Source organism: Pleurodeles waltl, chromosome 3_1, assembly GCF_031143425.1.
Source record: "Pleurodeles waltl isolate 20211129_DDA chromosome 3_1, aPleWal1.hap1.20221129, whole genome shotgun sequence".
In the NCBI taxonomy this organism is placed as follows: domain Eukaryota; kingdom Metazoa; phylum Chordata; class Amphibia; order Caudata; family Salamandridae; genus Pleurodeles; species Pleurodeles waltl.
This window is the reverse complement of record NC_090440.1, coordinates 1964801222-1964826500: the sequence shown is the minus strand read 5'-3', so window position 1 is coordinate 1964826500 and position 25279 is coordinate 1964801222. Positions and strand designations below refer to the sequence as shown.

Genomic DNA, 25279 nt, shown 5'->3' with positions numbered 1-25279 from the left:
AGGATTGTGTTGCTCGGCAGAGGTTCTGCTGGGTCCACAGAGGGGCTGGCAGAACACTATCAGGCCCACTTCTAAGGGTCCAGGACTGGTGTGGCACCACTTGGCAGGCTAGGACTCACAGATTGCAGAGTCTAGATTCAAGGCTATTGGAGCTGTCTGTCTGGAGATGCCAGTGAGAAGGCCAACCAACTAACTCTTGGTGTCACTTTGGGGCCCTGGGTTCAACATATGCAGGTCTAGTCTTCCGCACTCAGGCAGGAGGGCAGCAGGTCAGCACAGCAGGGAAGCAGTTCTCCAGAGCAGCAGTTCAGCAGAGCGGTAGTCCTTTCAGCAGCACAGCAGTCCTTCTTCCTGGCAGAATATTCACAGGTTCATAAGAGTACAGAAAAATTGGTGTTTGGGAGCCAATATTTAGACCTGGGCCTTCCTTTGAAGTGGGAGAAGCTTCCAGAGATTTACCTTTAAAGTCCCTAGACATCCTGTCTTCCCTGCCCTTGCTCAACACTAACTACAGGGGGTATACAGCTCTTTGTGTGGAGGCGGCACACAGCCTATTCAAGTGTAAATAGGACTGTGCCTAGTTCCGCCATCCCCTCCTGCCAGGGATAGGCCATCTAGGCACAACAAAGATGTCTAGTGTGCTTGGCTGTCTAGGAGGAATACCAAAAGACCAACTGACAGCTACACTCAGTCATGGGACCCAGAGACAGGCTGCAGGCACTAAATGGCTAAGGCAGGAAAATGCAGACTTTCTAAAAGTGTCATTTTCAAAATTGCAAGTTAAAATCTGACTTCACCATAAGAGATGATTTTTCATTTCAATTCCAAAAACACCAAACATGAACTGCTCCCATTCAGAAATGATCTCTTATTAGATGTAATAAGGTAACTCCAATGTTAGCCTATGGGAATGGTAGGCCTTACAGTGGGACAAAACAGATGTAAGAGTGTTTTACAACCCAGAAATTTAAAACTAAAAAAGTATATGTACCACTTTTTAAATACACTACACCCTACCCTCTGGACTGTCAGGGTCCTACCCTGGGGGTGACTTACATGTATAAAAAAGAAAGGTTTGGGCCTACGGTATTGGCCTTGGCTCCCTTGAGGGAGTCGAGGTAAATACCGTAGCATTGTAGCATTGTTCCCACCGGTCTGACCGACGAGAATGTCTTAACACAATGTTCCCACCGATTAGCCTGGAGGGAACATCGTACTATTCGGGGGGAGGCAGCCGGTATGACGGCTGTCTCCTCCCAACGGCTTTGGCAGTCGGAGTATTCTGACTGTCAAAGTTGTAATGAGGCCATTAATCTGACTCCTTTGAAGTTCAACACTTTTTCTAGTGTTGTTTATTTTTGAGTCCTGTTAGTTTTCAAAATTATGTATTTTTTTATATTTATATTATTTTTCTAAAACAGTTTTTGGTTTTTACCTTTTCAACATTAATGTAATGTTTTTAACAAATCATGATAAATGTTATTAATAATACAAGTCTGTTAATTTTAATGTTATTGGTAATAATATGAATGCAGTTCGCATTCGTCAAGGCCAGAGACATAAAGGGGAGGGGATCCCAAACCACTTTTTCCCCACCATGGCATGTCTATGGGGATTTTTCAATTTTTGAACACAGCTACAGCCTGAACCCACTGAACAGAATTGCACCAAATTTGCCATAATGCTAGATCTTGGTCTAGAAAGAGCCTTTTTGTAATTTGGTTTAAATGTGTTCAGTAGTTTGGGAGTTATTCAAAGAAAATATATAGATATATAGGAATGTGGATCATTCGTGGATCTGTGGGTACCCACAGGTCTGGGCGAAATGCACGGCCCTGATCGGCTGGCTGCAACCTGAAAGTTGAGGCCACCATTTTGTTTCTTCGCTGGACCCCTGGGGAAAAACATAAATAAAAACACACATAAGGGATCAAGATACAGGTATCCTGACTCCATAGGACAGATGGAAGTGCCCTTGAGGGACCTCTCATAGGTAAAATATTGTGGATCCACCACATGACCTTCAGTGTAAATCTGTGATGGATCTGCAGATCCAAAGCCCAATGGAAAAAAAACCTCACACACCATACCACCACCATGCACAACGAAAGAGTGTCTGCAGCATGGGGTTGGGGACAGTTGCCAGAAGGTAGTTATAGTTAGGACCTAGTTTCCATTGAAAACGTGTTTTTGACTTGCCTATACCTTTGGCACTGTTTGACAAATCTTCACAAAATTTTCCAAAATAAGTGTGCCTGAGAATCTTGTTGTGCATGGGAAGTTTTGGGGTAATCTGTCAAGAGGGGTCTGAGAAAAGTGTGGGGAGGTGGTGGTCATGAAAGTGCATTTCCCATTTTAATTCCTATAGACTCTTTAGACAAATCTTCAGCCCGAAACACTGAAAGAAATTGAACCAAATTTGGCAGAAAAGTAGCTTTTGGTCCGCAGATGAGTCTTTATTTATTTGGTGTATATCTATCCAGCAGTTTAGGAGAAATGAAATCAAAATTTGAATATCTAGAGTTGCAACAAATTCACATTTATTGCCAATTTTGTGCAGAGATCTGATTGGCTGCAACACTTAAACCAGGAGGTGTTGGCAGCTATTTTGAAACTCGGCTTGAAATTCTTTTTTTTAAAGGATACGGGGCAGGGTACCACTACCCTACTCCCCTTAGCGTTGGTGCAGGCATCTCCCAGAGACCCCCTTAGAGCTAAAATGCCCAGCAAAATCACAGCAAAAATCAAGGCTATTAACAAATTTCACAGTGTTTTTTTTATTTTTTTAAAGCAAGCGAGTTCTCCTGCGCTTGCTTATATTATTGCCCCTGGATGGGCCAGGTCCTGCGGGCATATTATTTGAAGGAGAGGGGCACAGGGGCCCTTCTCCTAAGGAATACTAAAGCCCGGAGACCGCCATCTCCCTGGGGCATACTATAAAGTATGCCGGGGCCATGACCAGGGACCTCCATCCCCTCAGTGTAAAATACTTTTATAATAATGGGGGTGTCCAGGTCCCAGGGACTGCCACCGCCCCTGGGCTTAAAGTTAATAATATGCATGCCCCGGGCACCACCAGCACCCAGGGGTGTCCTACAGACCTCCCTGGGGACCAACACCTCCCAGGGGCAAATTTTAAATGATGGAGGGGGCCCACGCAGCCCCTTTGTAGTGCCATAGCTGGCCATGGGGACCGCCACCCCCCAGGGCCACCTCCTGTTACCTCCTGAGTTGCCCAACCTTAGGAGGTAGCTGTTTGCTTTTGCTTGATGGGAGCTGACGGCTCCTGCCAATCAAAAGCAAACAGAACTCCGCTTTCAGCAAGCAGGAGATGTCAAACAGCTCCCGTTTGCTGAAAGTGGAGTTTTCATCTCTTTATCCGCACAAATATGCGTGCAGGGAAAGAAAAAAAAACATTGCTATTTAAAGCATCTCCCTGCTTGTGGGAGAAATGCCGGCTCCCGCAGGATGCAGGGAGCTGACTAGGACCGCGGGAGGCTTCAGGCTCCGTCCATGGTCCTTTCCTGACATAAAGTAGCTTGCTTGTGTACCGCTTTGAAGCTATTCTATGGCAAGACCATTGCAATAACAATAGCCTCTCCACTGAATGACTGTAAAGCGGCATCCAAGCAAGATGTTTGGTTTGAATGTTATATTTACAATATAGTACACAGCAGAACTGAATCACCTCTGGCCCACTTGGACTGTCATTCAGTACGTTGAAGGTTCAAATCCTAGTATCTCATGGCAGTGTGTCTTTTTATTTACCAGTGATGGAACATTTACTTCTTTTTTGCCATCAAAATCTTTGGGTTGAATGTCATATCTATGTCTGGAAACTGCATAGTATGGCCTGCTGATTATAGTCTCAGGCCCTCACCCTGAAGGTTGAGGGTTCCAGTCTAGGTGTGTCAGTAGTCACACTCCAGCTTTAATTACTTTTCATATTCAAATATTTAAGGTACATACCAAAATGTGATTGCACTCTTTTTACTTGTCAAATACATTTTTCTTTTCAATTTGTCCTAAAATATCTCATTCAAGTAAAACATTTATCAAAGTCTGGTGTGCAGCTGGTGTGGTTAAAGGGGGTAGCTGCGTCAGGCCCTGGGTTGAGTGGTTATAGGGGGTTTACCAAAGGCCATGCACAGCAATGGTTGGATTAACGTATAGTAATTAAAATTACTTTACGTAAAAAAAAACATAGAAATTCACTGAAAAAATAAAAGGTTATGGGGACATTGTAGTTAGGAAATAGAATTTCTATAAAACATAGAAATTCACTGAAAAAAAACAAAGGTGACAGGGACGTTATAATTAGGTTCTGAATATACTCCCACAAAGCCATAGAAATTCAGAAGTTAAAGTAAGAGTTATTTCTAGTAACTATAACTCACGCACTAGGGTAACTATAGCTCGCACACTTGCCATGCACTGCTAATTATCCTAGATAGTACAGCGCACATGACATCTTTTATAACATCATTGATATTATCACAGTAACATTTGTTGTAGATCTATTGAGGAGAAAACTGTGTATAGCAGGGGCGCGAGTTATAGTTACCCTAGGGTGCAAATTATAGTTGCTAGAAATAATTCTAACTATAACCGCTGAAGGAATTTCTATGGTTTTGTGCAAGTAAATTCAGAACCTAACTATAACGTCCCTATAACCATTGTTTTGTTCATGTATGTATATATATATATATATTGTTGTTGTATGTATATTTTAGTAAGTGGCTTTTGTCATTTTACAGCTCGGCAAGGTTGACACTGTGTCAAATCTATTCTTAAAGACTTTGCTGTACAAATGGCAAAACACTTTGTCCCTATGTAGCTCAGCATGGATAGCACTGTGCTGATCCTATGCTTAAAAACTTTGCTAGATAAACAGATATTTGCGGTGAGCAAATCTAGAGTGTCACTGGTATTGCAGGGTGTTCCTTACTGGAGCTGCTGTCCACCTAAATTTGGGAACTACCCAGAGTTCTCTCTTCTTTTTTGCATAATTTATGCGTCACTCCAACCCTGAAAGGGATTTGTTTTGACTTATACTGGGTGCTCCCTTGTGTCTGGACAAAGCAAAACCTCTCTGAAGAGCTCTAATGAGAGTAAAACACGTGTCAGGGGTTGCTTTTACTCACTCCGGGTTGCCTTGGATGGTATTTTACCAGTCCAAAGCTGTAATACTGTGCCTGGAGTGGTAAATGGCTTTTGTCATTTTACAGGTCAGCAAGGCTGACACTGTGTCACACCTATGCTTAAAGACTTTGCTGTACAAATGGCAAAATACTTTTTCCCTATCTAGCTCGGCGTGGATAGCACTGTGCTGATCCTGTGCTTAAGAACTTTGCTAGATAAACAGACATTTGAGGTGAGCAAATCTAGAGTGTCGCTGGTGTTGCAGGGTGCTCCTTACTGGACCTGCTCTCCACCTAAATTTGGAAAACCTGTTAGAGTTAGTTAATTCAAGTAACTATAACTCGCGCCCTAAGGTAACTATAACTCACACCCCCGCCATGCACTGTTATGTGACATTATCAATTATGTTGTCAAAGATGTCATCAATGGTGTCATTTGTAGGGGAATTGGGAGTGCATGGCGAGGGTGCGAGTTATAGTTACCTTACGGAATGAGGTATAGTTACTTGAGATAAGTCTAACTAAAACAGGTGAATTTATATGGATTTGCACATTTAAAAACTGAAGCTAACTATATGGTCACTATAACCTTTGTTTTTTTTAAAGTGAATTTGTATGGTTTTTAAATTCTATTTCCCAACTATAACATCCCTGTAACCTTTGTTTTTGTCAGTACATTTCTACGTTTTCTTAAATGTAAAGTAATTTTCATTACTATATGTTAATCCAACCACCACTGCGCATGACCGTTGGCTGTGCACTGCAGCGGTTGGCCGCAGGGCCTGACCTGCGGCCACACAATGCAGCCAACCACTATAACCACAGAACCCCGCACAGTGCATGGCCTTCAGTTGCACATGGTGGTGGTTGCCTGCAGAGCCTGGCTTGTGGCCAGGACATGAGGCCAACCTCTATAACCACCCAACCTTGTGCAGCGCACGGTCAATGGCCGTGTGCAGCAGGGTTTGGCCGCAGGGCCTGTCCTGCGGCCAATTCCTATAACAAACCAACTCGGGCTGCTCACGGTTAAAGGTTGTGTACAGTGGGGGTTGGCCATGGGGCCCGGCCTATGACCAGGCCCGGTAGGTCAACTTTTCTGCATGCATCCAAACCCAAGCTGCGCACCACCTTTGGCCTTGAGCAGCATGAGCTTCGATGTAGTTGGTGGGTTTTTTTTCCATTTTTTTCTGGCTCTGCTGATCCACTTGTGGATCCACAGATCCATGGATCCAGTTGTAGATCCGGGGTTCAGGTGAATAAAGAAATTGGGCAATTTAGCTGTTCATGGCGAAGGTGTGACTTATAGTTACCTTAGGGTGTGAGTACACAGTATAATTACTTAATGTGTGAAGCAGTTGTATCAGGGGTTGCTGGTATAATTGGGGACATAGTCCTACTCATCCTAAAAGAACAAGCAAATAATACTCATATTTTATCGTTTTGTATCATAAAATATCAACTGAATAATCACATACATGATATTTATGCCATAATATAATATACTACATCATATATGTCATATATCATGTTTTACTATTGTGAAAAAACTGGGCTGATTGCAGAATCCCCCTAACTTTTTGCCCCCAATTTCCACTTTTTGCTGGTGTTTTCCTGGCTCTTATGGTACCCTGGGTACTGCTAACCAGTCCCAGGGTCTGTGCTCTGATTAAAATGAGTATGCAAACTAAGCTAATTATATTTGGCAGTATCAACCTGCCTATAAGTCCCTAATATATGGTAGGGCACCTAGGTTTAGGGACCCCAGAATAGATAATTCCCTGAAAGGTGCAATGCTGAGGTGCCAGGGCCATTATAAAGGCAGGCCTGCCTTGCTGGCTGCTTTTAAATTAAAGTTACATGCAAATTTGTCTTTGGAATTAAAAGTACCTCCAAAATCATAAACTACCTTATTTTTACATATAAGTGACCTCTAAGGTGTGCCTTAGGTGCCCCCATGATTGGGTGCAGTATAACTGTATGCAGGGACCTTATAAAATATGTTTTATAAGCTCTGGTAAGGAAAAATAGCCTAATTCGTTTCCCCTCATAGTAGTGAATAGGCTCCATAGGCTAAAACGGGGAGACTAAAGGAGCTAGACTTGTCAAGTTTGGTATCAAACTTAATGTTATGATAAATACAACAACTTGCCACTGTCCGATTTAATATAACTTTCATCTAGGAAGAGTTTTAGAACTCTTCCTAAAAGTTACCAGTTTAAGCTCCATGGTGCCCTTCTTGATTGGCCAGGCTGCCTTGATGAGGTGTGAAGTGGCCTGGGCTGAACACAAAGGAAGTGCCTGGGGAGGAGATCTGCTTCAGCAGACGGAGAAAGAGGATGGGGAGAGATCAGCCAAAATGTTCTTCAAAGGAGGGAAGGACATTTGGAGCAGCTCAAGACCTCCCCATTTCCTGCAAACCCAGATAACCAGGTGCCCTCTTGATTAGATTAGGAGAGGGATTTTTAGCCACACCAGTGGGTGGGCCCAGCCAGACCCAACCCCCAAAATTCAGTTTTTGCCATTTTGGATTTTCAAGGAATCTTGCTTCCTGGAAATTATTTTTGCCACACTTCCCAGGAAGTGGTCATCCAGGAGGGTAGTAGCCTGCCTGTGATTTGACAGTTGCCCCCCCTGCTTTTCACCCCAGAGGCAAGGACAAATTTGGCAGAGCTGCACCCGCACCTCCGATCCCTGCTGGAAAAAGATACTGGAGAAGGAGGACTGCCCTGCTGGACCCCTGGCCTGCACCTGGACACTGGACTCACAAGGACTGCACCAGCTGCACACTTTGGGCTTCAACAAGTAAAGGGCTTTGGCCCTCATGACGACTTTGGCGGTCTTTTCCAAATACAGCAGAAGCCGCGGGTGCCGAAATACCGCCAGTGCTGGCGGTTTATAAGACCACCCTAATACGACTGATATCTGACTTCTGCCCAAAATCGGGTGGAATTCCTGGATCAGTCGTGCTGGCGGTCAGTGGTGCAGAGGTGGTACTGCCACGCCAAAAAGAGACCGCACACCATATTACATTATGGTGTGTTGGTGTCTAGATGGCGAGGTGCTGCTGGCGGTGGAAGTACCAGGACCCGTCCCCTCCTGGATACCCTCCTCAATGGACGAGGTAAGTGGATCATCTGACAGGGGAGGGGGTGTGAGTGTGTGGAGCGCGTGTGTGAATGTTGTGAATGCAGGGTAAGTGGGGAGTGTTTGTGGGTGAGTGTGTGTGTGAGTGATTGTGTGTGGATGGGGAGAGCGGGTGAGTGCGTGTATGCGGTGCAGGGGGTGTGTGTGTGAATGTATGTTTGCGCTGGGGGAGTGAATGTATATATGCACATGGGAGGGGGAGTGAATGTATACATGTGCATGGGGGAGGTGGGAGTGAATGTATGTCTGCGCATGGGGAGGAGGGTGTGAATGCATGCGTGAGTACGGTGTTTGTGTATGTTTGTCAGTGTGAATGGGTGTGTATGTTGCGTTTGCGTGGGTGAGTGGGGTTATGCTTGTTTGTGTGTAGAAGTGTGTGAGTGCATGTGTACAGTTTTATGGACATGTGTGCAAGTGTATCCTGATGACAGGAATGCTTATTCCTGTCGCCAGGGTGCAAGACCACCAGCTTTTTCAGGCGGTGCGACCACCAGGACAATGCTGGCGGTCTCTTGCCTTGTGATACCACTAGCAGTATCACGGCATCTGCCATGTTGGAGGTGCTCACCTCCAGCCTGGCGGAACGTGGTAATGTGGTGGGATGGGTGCAGGCTCGGCAGTTTGGCTTTGGCCAAACCCAAACTCCTAATTTGGCGGTATTCACCACCGGCCTATCGGCAGTGACACCACCACAGGGCCCTGGCAGTCTTTGGGCCACCAGGATTGGCATGAGGCTCTATGTCTTCCTTCTGCAACTCCAGGAGTGGACTCCTTGGAAGCTACAGGTACAAAGGAGCAGCCCAGAGTCCCCTGCCTCAAGTCCTGCAAGAAGAGCCCAGCTGACCAGAGTCCAGTGGCAATTTGAGGATTCTGACCAGGTGCATTCTGGGAATTGTAGTCCCAACTGCCAAGGAGGAACTCAGAGCTTCTGGAAACTTGGATCAAGTTGTGGACACTTCAAGGACCCAAAAAGGACCTCTGGAAGAAGATCCAGACATATGGAGACATTTGGAGCAACTGATGTAAGCAGCTCCATAAGTTGATGAGGTGCATTGTGGAGTTGTAGTCCCAGACCCCAAGAGGCAAACCAGAGCCTCTGAACCCTTCGCTGGTGCTATGGACCAATTTCCTGTATCACAAAACACTTCTGAAAGTAAGTGTAACAGTGTTACATGATGGAAGGCCTGAACTCTGGACTTTGTCCCTGTCCAGTGTGACCTTTTTCAACCCTTTGAGCGCTATTTGCTTCTAAGCACTAGAATAACTTTTAATGTTTAAAAAATCAGATCTCCGGTTCCCTACATTGGATGTTTGTCATTTTAGTGTAATTTTGAAGATAAAAGTATAATCTAGTTGTATAAATTGGTGTTAGATTTTTATTGTGTTTTATGTTTACTTATCTACAGTTTTGTGATTTTTAAATGCTTTACACACCTATCTCCCAAGTTAAGCCTAACTGCTCGTTGCCAAGCTACCAAGGGTTGAGCTGGGACTAATTTATTGAGACCTAACTGGTGAGGGTTAGTGGCCTATTTCTAAGTGTAGGTACTATACCGCTCTTACGAATAATCCACTTTCAAACAACTACATAACACTTCACATCATATCTCATATCATATCATATGAAACCATGTAATCCATCCATAGCTTATCAGATCTCTTGGGATGCAATTTACTTGCTGACTCAGAAATTAGGTATATGATTACTGAAGTGACTTCAGGAATACAATCATAATGAAGACTGTCAGATTTTCGTCTGTTGTCTCTTTTCTCTCTCTCTCTTTCTCTCTCTATCTTTCTCTTTTCTCTCCACTCCTTCCTCTTAGATGAATTCTGCTCATGAGCCTCTCATTTTGAAAGCGGTTCACATTTTACTTCATAGAAAATGAGGACCATGCATTAGAGCATTCTACATTTCACTGTTTCATCCTCTCTCCTTAAATTAGACAACTAATGATTGTGCTGTCATTGAGGTGATACACAAAAAGAAGCCATTCAATACCAGTACAACCATCCTTTTGACCCACCGCAACACAAGCATATGTCCAAGAGCCCCAATGGTAATGTCGACGTATCCGTCACCTGTGAAGTCCAAACCTGAGGCAATGGATTGTCCAAAGAATTGCAGCCCCTTGGAAACTTCCTTTGCTCTGATTCTCTTGGGAAATAATAAGAACAGATGATAAGATAGAAAGTTAAATAAACCTGATAATGATGAGTTTAACATAACATATTGATTAAAACGTCATCTCAATGTTTTAGCGAACACTTGGACCAATAGCAAACAAACAAAAGGCAAGATAGTGTGATATTCTGTTCCCAAAAAGACTGTTGACATGATTGATCTTTTCAGCCTTACCATATAGAAGAATCACTTTTCTCAAACCTTCAGTGTGTGTGTGTGTGTGTATGATATGCATCTCAAAACAATAACTTTGGCAGGCCTAGCTGAATAGTGTCTAATGGACTTTTTGTTGATAAATTTAAGATTAAAAAAAGATCTCTAGAACTATACAGGTAAAATACCTTCTGCCTTGGCTCCAGGCTCCCCTTTTCCATATCCAGTAGTCACAACAGCTGAAATGACACTTTGAGCTTTGTTTTGATTTAGGAGCGTTTCTGTCAGTAACAGTTTAATTACCATGGGCATGAGGCAAGAAGGAGTTGAACTGCTCAGAACCCAGCAGACTCCTCAGTGACAGCAAAACATTGAATTGTATTGGTAGACATGAGAGCTGTATCATTCCAATTGCTTTGTATTCAATTAATGTGCTAAGCCTTCCCAAAAAGGGGGTGGAGGCCATTACAAAATTAGTATGAAAGGGCCAAGGGTTGGGTACCTGCTCAGAAAATCTGTATGGAACTACTGGCCAGAAGAATGAATCCTGGCATCTTTCAAAGTTCATAGTATAATAACAAGTCAGTTGACTGATAGGGTTATTTATTAAACACAACACAAATAATACTATAAAAAGTGAGCAAAGGCTTTATCCTACAAAAAAACAGCAAAACTATCACTATGACAGTGAATATATTGTTGCTATAACTATAACAATTATTATTAATATTATCATTATCACTACCTGTTTTGTCAAAAGTATTATTGTTATTAATAAACAGATAATATTCTTAATTACTAATTACAGTACCGGTGTTTCATTTATTGATGATAAATGTAAATTAAATACATTATAATAAGGTTAGTTCACAATTAAAAATGGGATATTTAACTCAAGAAAGTAACACAAAAGGGCCAGAATTGGTGTTGGGTTTAACTCCAAATTATTTATCTAAGGGTTGGCATATAAGTTTGTATTAGGATTCATTTAATGTAAAAAAGGAAAAAAAAAGGAAAAGGTTAGGTTTAAAGGGCTACAGAGTTATCGGTAGGATAAGGGAAAATATTTTCACAACAAAATAGTAAATTAATATCTTTCGGATTAGTATTACAGCAGTGATATGGACAAATAATGAAATTAATTAGAAAAATGCAATACGAGGAGAGGTTCAAGGCTGATGAGAAAGATAATAAATACATTTAAATTAACCTTTGAAAAACTATACTTAGAGTAAATGAAAAATGAATTAACAGAATTAAAAAATAGTTGAGGAAGGGATGATGTAGTGAGGCTGAAGAACTGGTAAAATATATTACAATCATATTTTGGTGCTGTAGTGACCAACATTGTAATGCACCTAACGCATTGTTCAATGATGCAGCATAGGGCCAGTTGTACCAATTTTAGGAATTGCTATTTCCAAATTGCAGTTCTTACCGAATCACAATTTAGAAGTTGCAGTCCCTAAGTACTACAGAATTATTTTTAAAACAGCGATTCCTAGTGGGGTCGCAAATCGACCTACCTCATGAATATTAATGAGTTTGGTCACAATTTGTGACCCACTTGGAATCATATTAATCATAGAGATGGTGGCCTTCAGGAGTCAGCAGACTATCATGTCTGTGATTGCTTTTCAATGCATCTTGTTTTGCTTTAAGAAAAACAGGATGCATACAAAAAAATGCAACTTTCATTTTTTAAGAGTAGGCAGTGGTCGGTATGAACACTGCGTGCTCTTAGCATTCTCGAAGGGGATCCTTTCCCATAGGCGACTGGGTTGCCATCACCTTTGAGGTGTTGGTAAAATATTAAAGTTTTGCGACTGAAACTCAGTCGCAAAACATTATATACCTATGCAAATCATATATGAACAAGCATACCCTAAACGCCCCTTTCAAATAACAAATCGTAAAACCAAATTGCAATTTGATAACAAGTTTTTGATTCACAATTTGGCTTTTGTATATTACAAAAAGTATTTTTGCAGTCACAAATGACCCGATTCTGCGAAGTGGGTCATTTCCAACCTCAAAAAAAGCTTTGTACATTTGGCCTACAGAACCATAAAGATTCCCAATGGAAAGAAACGTTACTTCTCACGTAAGAAAACATGTGACATACAGACTCATTATGAGTTTGGAAGTCAGACGAGCGGGCCGCCAAACTTGTGGGGATGAGGCAGCAGTCAACCTGACTGTCTCACCCCCAGCAGTATTACGGTGCTTCCACTGGGCTGACCGGCGGGAACATTGCATTATGACATTTCCACTGGTTAGCCCAGTGGGAACAGAGCTACGAGAGCCGAGGCCAATACCATAGCACTGCAGCACCCTCCGTAGCACTGCAGCCCCCTTAGAATGCCTACTGTCTGCGCAGAGGCTGGCAGTGATCACCAGGGCGGCGCTGAGTTCAGCGTCACTGTGGCTGACCATGAGTCTGACTGCTATTAGCCCATTGGGATCCATGCTCCCGGCGGTAACGGTGGTCCCCTGGTGGTCCAACCGCCAGGGTTGTAATGTGACAGTCGGACCTCCTGGAGTGCGGCGGTCCAACCGCCACCATGAGTCTGGCGATTCTTGGGCTACCAGACACCTAATAAGGCCCCTAGTCATACATTTGTGGATTTCGTGAATATGTGCAATATGCACCAGTTTAGGTACATTTTAAAATGAACATTAGAAAATATTTCTTCTTTCATTTACAAATATTTTCCCTACAATGGTATTTCTTACCACTCGGTGTGGTTGGGGAGGGCTGAGCTCCAGGGGGCCCCCTCAGCATAGTACTTTGGGCTTAGAGCTCATGAATGAGTCCAGAGGGGAGCTCTCCATGTACTGTGCAGGGGGGCCCCCTAAAATTTTGTTATGCCACTGGTGTAACATAGGATGACGGGTGCTCATTTAGCCTTTTCTCCAACGGTTATCTCTTTACCTTCCACTTACAAATTACATGTGCAGAGAAGTGTGAGAAATGCAATTAAAATGTTTTTAAAAACAGTTACCCATGACAGCTGAGTTCCACAAGACAAATTTCAGAGTGTTTAAGTTACATACAAGTACACAAGCAAGGTGCTCTAAATTCAGTTTCTTACACATTTTTTAAGTTTCATGAATGGTGTAACCTATGAAAATATGTAATAAATTGCATCATTAAGCCTCTGCTCTGCCAGCTGGAGTGGGTGTGTGTGTAGAAGAAGTAGACAAAGAAGGAAGGATAGAAAGAAGAAAGAGGAAAACAGGAGAAAGGAAGAAAGGAAAAACAGAAAAATGAAAGGAGTAAAAAAGAGGGGCAGGAGGGTGGTCAAAGGATTGAAGGAGGAGCAAGCAAGAAAGAAGGAAAATATGGGGCAAAATAATTAGAGCTGATGGGGGTCATTACGACCCTGGCGGACGGCGGAGAAGCTGCGGTAAGGCCGCCAACAGGCTGGCGGTCTTTTTTTTGCAATTATGACCATGGCGGTTACCGCCATGGTCATCTGCCGCTTCTGCGTTCCGCCCCCTAGGGCGGAGACGACCGCTGGGCTGAAGACCTGGGTTTCCAGCCCAGCGGTCGTCACTATACCGCCGGCGGTAGTTGGACCCGGCTGACCGCCATGGATTTAATGCGGTTTGGAACCGCCATGAAATCCATGGCGGTGAGCACTATCAGTGCCAGGGAATTCCTTCCCCTGGCACTGACAGGGGTCTCCCCCACCCCCCACCCCCACCCGACTCCCTCCCCTACACCCCCCACCACCCCCCACCACCCCTGCCACCCCCCAAAGGTGGCAGGACCCCCCTCCCCACCCCTAACATCACATCACTCATTCACACACGACACGCACGCAGGCACCACCAACACACATACACGCACACACACCGACATACATGCCAACATCCACACACACAGTCAGACACGAACACCCACATTCAAACATACACGCACACATCCATACAGACATAACTACAGACATACACACACTCATTCCCAAACATACAACACCCCCGCAAGCATACACGCACTCACACACCCATGCACGCACACAACACACAACACCCCACCACCCCGCTCCCCTAACGGACGATCGACTTACCTGGTCCGTCGATCCTCTGGGAGGGGCCGGGATCCATGGGGGCTGCTCCCCCGACACCACACCGTCAACAAAACACCGCCATGCCGAATCACAGGACGTGATTCGGTGGGTGGTGTTCTGTTGACTTGGAGGTGGAGCAACCTCCACTTCCCCGCCGCCCGCCAGTATGGCTGTTGGCGGTTCTCCGTCCGAAAAAGGACAGAGAGCTGCCAACAGTCATAATACGCCGAGCGGAAAACCGCCACCACTGGCGGTCTTCTGCACGGCGGTCCCTCAGCAGTCTTTTGGTCAAAATGACCCCCTATGTCAAGAAATAAAGAAGAAGAATGACATGGGAAGATAAACAGCAGGAAATCAAGCAAAGAAAAAGAATGATACTAAGAAAAAGAAAGAAAAGAAGGTAGAAGGAGGAAAGGAGGAGAGAAAGAAGGAAAGGCAATAAAGAACAAAAAAGAAAGGCGTTTGCAAAGTGAGAAGAAAGAAAGAGGAAGAAGAAAAAAGAAATAGCAGGAAGAAAGAGTAAGAGTAAAGACAAAGCAATGTAAGAAGAATTGTACTGGTAATCTTTGGTATAATGATGGTCTCATGACATGGTGGCCATCGAACACATATCTACAACATCCTTTCCATTATCTAGGCCAACCCAGACTTGGGAGCTTATTGTAAGTGACCAAATAAATGGTGTAATATTTCTTGTAACTGATAAAATCAAACTCTGCAGAATCTGAATTTATTGGGTGTGATAAATACCAGGCAATTACAAGTATTGGGGAAATAATAAATACCAGGCCTTTCCAGAGATAAACTTCAGTATGTTTGACCTGCTAATATTTATCATAAAACTCATAATTGTGATATGTGCAGTAACAGCAGTTACCACGTTTAACACAATAAACCGGGCTGCACATTCTGAGGGCCTATATAGTAGAGGTTATCTCTGGCATATGGTGTCTACGCATGGCTGCTTATAAGCACCCTGGCATAAGGGGGATCTATTGAGATGAGGAGCAGATAAAAATTATAAACTTAACTATGCTGATTTCCAGACTGAGGAGCCCTCCATTTACACAGTTGTGTTAGAGCTGCCAAACTCAGGCAGAAGTATTTGAACAAGAAATAATTATGTTCACATGTTACACACATACTCTGCAATCCTACCTGAGACCAGGGCTCTAGAATCCCGTTGCTGCAGCCATTGTAGATGTACACACTCCCTGAAGAGCTGTGATCGTCAGAGTCCACCTCCATGGGTGCTCCAATGGCGATGTCCGCGTAACCGTCTCTGTTGATATCACTCACTGAGGCTATGGCAAAGCCAAACCTTGCAAAGGTGTAGCCCAGCTGGCCACTGAGCGATTTCACAGAGGTGAACCTATCCTGCAGAGAGAATTTTCACGGTTATTTCTAGTCACCCACACACCAACTGTTTGACTAAGTCACTTTGTATGTTGCTCCTAAACATATGTGGTTGAAATGTATGCACATTCTAGAATAGAATATTAATATCACCAATAATACACACACAATTTATAAGTTAGAGATCCTAAAGTCAGTACATATTTGAGAAACTAAATACAGCCAGCAAGCACAGAGATTTTGATAACAATATCAATAAATGTATTGAAGGTTTGTCTTGTGGATTTTACCATTCTTGTGTTACATTGTGGAGTAAGGTGACAATTGTATGAGTGGATTTTACTGTCCTACTCACTGATTAGTGTAAGGTTACATCATTGAATGCAGACACTTCCAGGCATATGTTGCAGTCTCTTCGAATTTACATTGCCTTAAGTAGGAAACCAGGGTTTAATAACAATAACTGGTCTTGCTAGATTATTTTAAGTGTGTTTTCTGCCATTAGGTATATGCTCTGGACCACCACCAGCTCGGTATCTACCATTAACAATACATTGTTGAAATATGCATGTTCACATTGTTAAGTGAAGCAATGTGTCTTTGAAAGAAAGCTCACGACAGAGGCACTCAATTTGCATGTCTTTCTGAGTCAAGTAGCTTCCCAAAAACACCACTCCAGACCCATTATATATTCATTTAACAATACACCATTAACATGCTACAGGATTGTAAGAAAGTGCATATTTTATTGGGATGGATAGCAGTCCACCACAAGTAATAAAGCGACTAATCTTTTAGGTGCAGGCAAAGCCTTTAGCATGTTTAACCTGAGCTTAACCCCTTGTAGCTGTGGCACAGAGCAGACAAGCTTAACTTAGAGAAAATGTGTAAAATATTTACAAGTACCAAAACAGTTAAAAGTCAAAGACACAACAGAATCAAAATCCTACTCCAATTTATAAAAATAGAGGACAAAATAATAGGCAAAATGACATTAAAAGAACAAAAATGCAATAGGGTGATATATATATATATATATATATATATATATATATATATATAATGAATTGTAAAGATTTAATGGAAAAATTTCCAAGAAAAAGAAAAGTGGCAATCAGTTGTCACTGTTTGCTGGTTTTTGGGGCCTACATGTGATTTGAGGCTGAACGCGATGGAGCCCGGGACATATAAATCAAGCAGGTTCACTCCAGTCAAAGATTTTACATTAGAAGTTAGGATTGGAGATAGAAGTTGAAATCTTACAGTGGGGCAAGGTGCCAGGATTTATCTGAGGAAGCCCTCAGCCAGACAGACATTGGACGAGGTATCACTGATGATGTTAATTTTGGCAGGAAAAGTTCAAACTTCAGCCAGACACTTTTAGCACCTTCAAACCAGTCAAGATTTCTATGTCAGTACTCTTTCTTTTGCAGGGTTCAAAATCCTCTAGTGTGAGAAAGCTACAAGCTGTATTCAACAATGTATTCCACAAGGCCTCATACCTTCTTGCTGCTGAAATTGATTTTCTGCTGCTGAGAAGCTCCAAGATGGAGAAACATGTTTCTTCAGGAGAGGCACCAGTCCAGCTCCAGTTGCCACTGGGCAGGTGGTCTTGTTAGGAAAAAGACCGCTTGTAGCTTGTAGTGTTCCTGTAGCAACAAAGAAGGGCAGCCAACTGACCCTGGATCACCTCTTTGTCCTGGGTATACGTTGAAGTAGGTCAAGCCCTTAAGATCTCCTCACAGGTCTCCAACAGCAGGTGCAGTCCTTCTTTCGTTCTTCCACCGGTCCAGAAGGTTTTCTAATCAAGGTATCTTTTGGTACCACTTTTATGATTGGCACTAGCTAGTGGGTGGGAGGGGGCAACTCCTGGCCCCTCCCTAACCAATTTGATAAAAGGTGCAAGGGGCAGCTCTACTGACTTTTCCAGCTGTTCGTGTTTGCACTCTTGCAAACGATCCTACAGCGCACCTTACTCCTAAAATTCATTATGAGAAAATCCTTTTTCTCTTGTGCAGAGCCCAGAGCTGCCCAGAGTTGTGACCAAGGAAATTAGTATGCCCCTCCTTTGTGGTTGCTCAAAACTAGCTCTGGTGGTAGCTTCCCTCCCACGAGGTTTGGAACCAGCCTGGTTGGGGGGGGACTAAGGTTTGACTTCCCCAGGTCTTCCCTTATATTTACTTGGAAAGGACAGGCCCTGTGCGCCTGATAACATTTCTGGGTCCACCTGAGCCCTGGGTCCATCCTAATTGGTCTTCTTGCAAGGAACAGAAAAATACCTCCCCACACCCAGACCATTTTTAGGGCTTGGAGTTTTGCACACCTGAGTAATGTGCCAGGCCTTTCTGGCAGGGAAACGGTAAATTTACAACAGTTAGTATTCCTAAGTATCAGGTCAAATCTATCTTTACCATTAGATTAGATTTGAATAAATATTAAAAATAGTGGTTCAAATTAGTCTCAAACCCAAGATAGAAAAAATAATGTTTTAATCTGCACTGTAATTTTCTTCTAGGACAGCGAGATGCTTCCACAGTCAAAATAGCTTTGGGGGTCTTGTCACTGCAGAGACATAGGGGTTCATTCCTACTTCGGCGGGCGGCGGTCGCCGCCCGCCAAGCGGGAACCGCCAAATAACCGCACCGCGGTCAAAAGACCGCGGCGGCCATTCTGGCTTTCCCGCTGGGCCGGCGGGCGACCGCCAGAAGGCCGCCCGCCGACCCAGCGGGAAACCCCCTTCTACGATGAAGCCGGCTCCGAATGGAGCCGGCGGAGTCGAAGGGGTGCGACGGGTGCAGTGGCACCCGTCGCGATTTTCAGTGTCTGCAAAGCAGACACTGAAAATCATTATGGGGCCCTGTTAGGGGGCCCCTGCACTGCCCATGCCTGTGGCATGGGCAGTGCAGGGGCCCCCAGGGGCCCCACGACACCCGTTCCCGCCATCCTGTTCCTGGCTGTTTTTACCGCCAGGACCAGGATGGCGGGAAGGGGGTCAGAATCCCCATGGCGGTGCTGCGAGCAGCGCCGCCATGGAGGATTCTTTGGGGCAGGGGAAAACCGGCGGGAAACCGCCGTTTTCCCTTTTCTGACCGCGGCTTTACCGCCGCGGTCAGAATGGCCCCAGAAGCACCGCCAGCCTGTTGGCGGTGCTTCCGTGGTCGTTGGCCCTGGCGGTCCATGACCGCCAGGGTCAGAATGACCCCCATAGTAACAATAAGGTGGTCATTATGACTTTGACGGTCTTGCTGGAAGACCGCCACAGGCCCCAGAAGACCGCCAGTGCAGGCAGTCTTCCGTCCACCATATTACGGGTACTGCTGAATTTCCGCCACACTTTTGATAGAAATCCTGCAGTAGTCGTGCTGGCGGGTGGAGGCGCTGGGGCAGTTCCATCACCAGCCCCACCCCGCCAGAAGGACACCGCCCACCGTATTATGTGCAATAATATGGCCTGACAGGCCTGCTGGCGGGTGTTGCCGGAGGTGGAGTTGCCCTTTCCCGTTCCCTGCCGGACAACCTCCTCTCCGTACCAGGTAAGTCGATCGTCTGACAGGGGAGCGGGGTCGGAGGGTGGTGGGTGTTGTGTGTGCATGTGTGAATGTGTGTTGTCTGCGTGTGTGCATGAATGTGTGCATGGGTGGATGTATGAATGTCTGAATGTAGAAGTGATTGCGTGTATGCATGTACGTGTGTATGAGTGTGTGTATGCAAGTATGAGTGTTGTGGTGAATGTGTGTCTGCGTGTGAGTATGCATGTTTGGATGGGTGTGAGTATGTGTGGTTGAATGCGTGTATGGGTGCTGAGGTGAATGTGAGTATGGGTGAGTGAATGCATGTATGTAAGTGTAGGTGAATGAGTGTATGCGTGGTGCGTGTGGGTGTCTGTGTGCATGTGCATGTATGCGGGGAGGGGGCGCTGGTCTGGAGGTGGGTGCGGGTGGGCGGTGGGTTTGTCTGGAGGGGGTGCTGTATCTGGAGTGGGATTGTGGGGCGCTGTGTCTGGAGGGGGGTGGAGGGATTTAGTGCTTGCTGGGGAGTGGTGGGGGAGTCATCTACTGGTGGCAGGGAGGGATTCCCTGTCACGGTAGCCTGTCCGCCAGGGTTTTCGTGGCGGTGCTACTGCCACAGAAACTGAGGTAAAAAGGCAACTTTCAATGCCATGGATGTAGTTCCTCCACCCTATAATATGGCTTTGAAGGAGAGTTAGATATGCTAATCAGGGATTATCCACTTTTTTTCGGGGTCAAAAACAATACATTGGGCACTGGACAGCAGTGCCCAATTATGCAGTTTAAAACCAAGCAATGGAATTTAGCAAAACTGGGGGTGACCATGCAAAAAGGGGGATTTTCTCATAAGGACACAGCATGACCAGATGGTAAATTGTGTCCCAATGCAGATAAGAGGTTAGCTTCCTGCCCTCCATTGTTACTTGAATCTAATGAACACAGAAGCCAGCCACACAAATGTTATGCCTTGATACACAGACATAATGTAGTGTTCTTTTTTCGTGGCCACCAAAATCATTGTCATAGTCAGCCGATTCCGGATAGCCTTATGCTATTACATTGTTATAACAAAACACTGAGGCCCTCATTACGACTTCAGCGGTCTTTTGGAACTTTTGGACTCGCCCAAGGATTTCTGCCCATTTAAGGGCAGAAATCCAACACCGTCGGCCTGACCAACGGTGGGTGAGAGGCAGTTCCAGCACCGCCACACCAAAAGGACTCTGCCAGCCGTATTCCGAGACGTAACAAAGTACAGCGGTTCCTGCACAGCAGTGCGTCACTTGTGGTGGAAACACCGAAACCCATCCCCTCCAAGACGACCACCTCGCCCACACAGGTTGCTGGACCGTCCGACAGTGAGAGGGTTGGGGGGTGTTGTGTGTATGTGTGGGTGTGTATGTGTAGCGGTATGTGTGTGCATGAGGGCGTGTGTGTATGTATGTGTGCATGGAGGGTGTGTGTGTGTGTCTGTCGGGGTGCGAGTGAATAGGTGTGTATATAGGGATGCATGAGAGTAGGGGTGTTTGTATGGGTGCGTGCAAGCGAGTGGGGGCATATGTCAGCGAGTGTGTTGATGGGTGGATGTGCATGTCTGAAGGTGTGTTGATGAGTGGGGGTGCATGTATGAAGGTTTGCTGATGAGTGGGGGTGCGTGTGCTGGCGACAGGCATGCAGATTCCTGTTGCCAGGTGCATTACTGCTACAGATTTCGTGGCTGTGCAGCTGCAGTGACAGAGAAGGAGTGCATGTTCAGCATGCCCAATGGCTTCCATGCGAATAATTAAAGGACACCACAGATGTACTCATGAAATTGCTTGACATTTCCATGAAAGATGAAGATCCGATGGACATTTTGGAATCTTTGGTATCTGAAGAACAGTTTTAAGAATTAGATAGCAAATTGCTATCGAAATGATTGAATCTCATTCTGGTTCATAATCGAAAATACTATCTACAAACCACAGGTGTAGCGAAGGGCAGTAATGTGGCCTGGTACATTTAAATATTTATAAGTACATCTGGGAAATAAATTATCTGTTAGAGAACTTGTGAAAATATAAAGTACATTGGTGGGGATTCACTGACGATGTGTTAAGGATATGAAGAGGCCTGAAAAACAATTTTGAGGAATTCAAGAACAAGTTAATGTAATTAGGCCATCTAACTTACTCAAATAGCATGTTCCTCAAGTGTTCACATTTTTAGATACAGTCATCAATCAATCAAATGGACCTTTTCATAACTAAAACTGAACAGTTTATTATTTGGCTTAAGTTTTCATCCACCGAAATCAACTGAAAATCTACCTGTTTGTCAGCATTTGGATTAAGGAGGATTGCATCACATGAAACATTTTTTCAATACGCTGTAAAGAGATGAGGGGACGCTTTGCGAAACGAGTTACTCCGAATACATGCTATGGAAAAAATGCAAAACATTTCCGATAATAAAGCACCAGAGGGTCTTCCAAAAACAGAAACTAAAGAAAATCGGCTTAGATTGATAATGTCTTAGAGCAGCGGTTCCCAACCTGTGGTCCAGACCCCCAGGGGTCCGTGACTCATACCCAGGGGGTCCGCAGGCCTGGGAGGACAGAAAGGTACTTCTCCGCTGGGGGCTGACGTGTTTTTGTTTGTGCAGCAGTTGTAAAAGCACTTCAAATTTCCTTGTACAACCAGCAGCTTTCCAGTGAAAATAAAAGCATCAAGATAACTCTGGTGATTAATGTTCCTGTATACCAGGTGCTATAAAGCAAATGAAGAACATGTGACAGACAGGCTACGGAAACATGAGAGGTTCTTATGGCTTCACTTCCTTTCCCCACCACATATTTATGTGAAATAGCTTTCTCACATTTTATGTACCTTAAAAATAAAAACAGAAATTGCTTGAGAAATGTAGACTCTGACCTGAGGATTCAGCTTTCCTAAATAAATCCAAATATTGAAAAGTTAGGCGCAAAGATGCAGCGCAAACTTCTCATTACATTTTGTTGATTTTTTAAATAAGTTTTCAGTATAAAATAATTATAGCATTACTAATTTGAGTGTTTGGTGTGTACTTGTTTGTGCATTTTTTGTGAATTACTGTTTTAAGATTTGAAATTGAAATTGTACAAATTGCTTGGGGTCCCTTGCTTCCAGTAGTGATTCAGTGGGGGTCCTCAAGAGTCAAAAGGTTGGGAAACACTCTCTTAGAGTAGCCAAAGTGATAAAATCAACAAAACAGTTCTTAAACATTCGAATTTGATCAGTCACTGCAGCATATTGAGACATTTGTGGCCTGATTTATGAAAAGTTAGCGCCGCCTTTACGTAATTTTGTTTATGCAAAAGAGACGCAAACTTACAAAACAATTATATTTTGTAAGCTTGCACCGCTTTTGCGTCAAAAAATGAAGTAAAAGCGGAGCTAACATTTCATAAATCAGGCCCTTGATTTTGGAGAAACAAATAATTATATGCACACGAAAAAGCAGTCTGAGGAATACATGGAGGTATTGCACAATACTATTGTGCACCGAAACATCAATCTACCAAAATATTGTGGCCAAAATACAAAGGACAAAAATATTGATAAGTATATATGGGTAAGTAATTACATTACGAACTCCTGTGAAGGGCACATTTCCTTGTTTAAATTGTTTGATATGTAAACAGATTCTAAAAATAGAAGTGATCCACCACCCTGGAACCTGTAAGAATATTTGTTTAAGGCATTATGCTTTATGCATAGTGAAAGGAATTATTTAGCTTCAAATGGTCCCATGTGGTAAAAGGTATACATTGGAAACATCACATATATTAAAATCTAAAATAATTGGAAGATGAGGAATACAATTTTGCAAGACATATAGTTGAAGCTGTACATAATGTTACACGGTTAAGTATTCGAGTTTGTGAAGTCATTAACCCTTCCTACTGTGTAGCTGACTACACTCAGTAACAACTATAAAGGGAAAGCTGGTGAGTAGACTTCAGTAATGGTGGTTCCTATATGATGAATAGAAAACAGTATCATCTATATTTGGATTCAGTTTAGTTTCATATGATCAGAGTTTGAAATATGCACTGTTCTTAATCACTCTTTCTTTTTGAACCAATCTGTCAGAGATATTGAGTTTCACATCGCAGAACAAGATTGGGTAGAGCATTTCTAACAAAATTTTGATCCCTGTAATGTGGCAATAACTGATAAGGTTAAGATGGATATCGTAGAATGCTATATGAATAAAGGCTTTATGAGATTATTAACGTGGCAGGTATATCAAAAGCAATGATGGGTGCCACTTTCAGGAAGGCTCCTTGTCCTGACGGGGTCCTAGTTAATTTATTTAAACAAAATCCAGATTTGTGATCATCCCTGATAACTAAGGCACTAAGAGCTGCGGTAAGGGTGGGTCGGATATATTTCTGGCGACAATCAATAATAGTGCCAATATTCAAGAAGAGAGATAGAAATCTTCCTGCTTGCTATCGACCCAACTCATTATTAGACTCCTCTACCAAAATCTTAGGGCATGTTATCCTGGGGAACTAGAAGAACTGACTGAAGTGCAATATGGGGTTTGGCCCAGCTTAGGTACTGTAGAACAGTCACTCAATTTATCTTTAATACTAGGTGTTGGACCTGGCTTTTTGACAGGGACATCCCCAAACTTTTTGCCTCCTTCCTCCTATTTTTTTCTGACCTGTTGTTGTTGGCTTTTGACCTCTGGGCACTTTACCACTGCTAACCAGTGCTAAAGTGCATATGCTCTCTGGGTAAATTGTACTACTGATTGGTTTATCCATGATTGACTATTTAATTTACTTGTAAGTCCCTGGTAGAGTGCACTACATGTGCCTAGGGCAGGTAGATTAAATGCTACTAGTGGGCCTGCAGCACTGGTTGTGCCACCCACTTCAGTAGCCCCTTAACCCTGTCTCAGGCCTGCCATTGCAAGGCCTGTGTGTGCAGTTTCACTGCCACTTCGACTTGGCATTTAAAAGTACTTGCCAAGCCTAGAACTCCCCTTTTACTACATATAAGTCATCCCTAATGTGTGCCCTAGGTAACCCCTAGAGCAGGGTGCGGTGTAGGTAAAAGGCAGGACATGTACCTGTGTAGTTATATGTCCTGGTAGTGTGAAACTCCTAAATTCGTTTTTACACTACTGTGAGGCCTGCTCCTTTCATAGGCTAACATTGGGGCTGCCCTCATACACTGTTGAAGTGGCAGCTGCTGATCTGAAAGGAGCAGGAAGGTCATATTTAGTATGGCCAGAATGGTAATACAAAATCCTGCTGACTGGTGAAGTCGGATTTAATATTACTATTCTAGAAATGCCACTTTTAGAAAGTGAGCATTTCTTTGCACTAAAATCTTGTTGTGCCCTTCAATCCACGTCTGGCTAGGTTTAGTTGACAGCTCCTTGTGCATTCACTCAGACACACCCCAAACACAGGGTACTCAGCCTCACTTGCATACATCTGCATTTTGAATGGGTCTTCCTGGGCTGGGAGGGTGGAGGGCCTGCCCTCACACAAAGGACTGCCACACCCCCTACTGGGACTCTGGCAGACAGGATTGAGCTGAAAGGGAACTTGGTGCATTTCTTAGAGACTCTTTGAAGTCACCCCCACTTCAAAGGCACAACTTAGTATAAAACAGGGCCTCTGCCCTACCTCATCAGACACTTGCTGGAGAAGAAACCTGAACCAGAAACTACATC

General features: G+C 44.0%; 1 protein-coding gene across 2 annotated transcripts in view; it reads right to left on the bottom strand.

The window, feature by feature from the left end:
• The window catches only part of ITGAE (integrin subunit alpha E), an 874109-nt gene that overhangs the window by 263290 nt on the left and 585540 nt on the right, over window positions 1-25279 (bottom strand). For both annotated transcript variants that reach the window (XM_069226334.1, XM_069226335.1), the window contains exons 16-17: window positions 15858-16076; window positions 10313-10443 (exon numbers count right to left, since the gene is read on the bottom strand). In XM_069226334.1, coding sequence (XP_069082435.1) covers window positions 10313-10443; window positions 15858-16076 — 350 coding nt within the window. The remainder of the gene's footprint in view (window positions 1-10312; window positions 10444-15857; window positions 16077-25279) is intronic.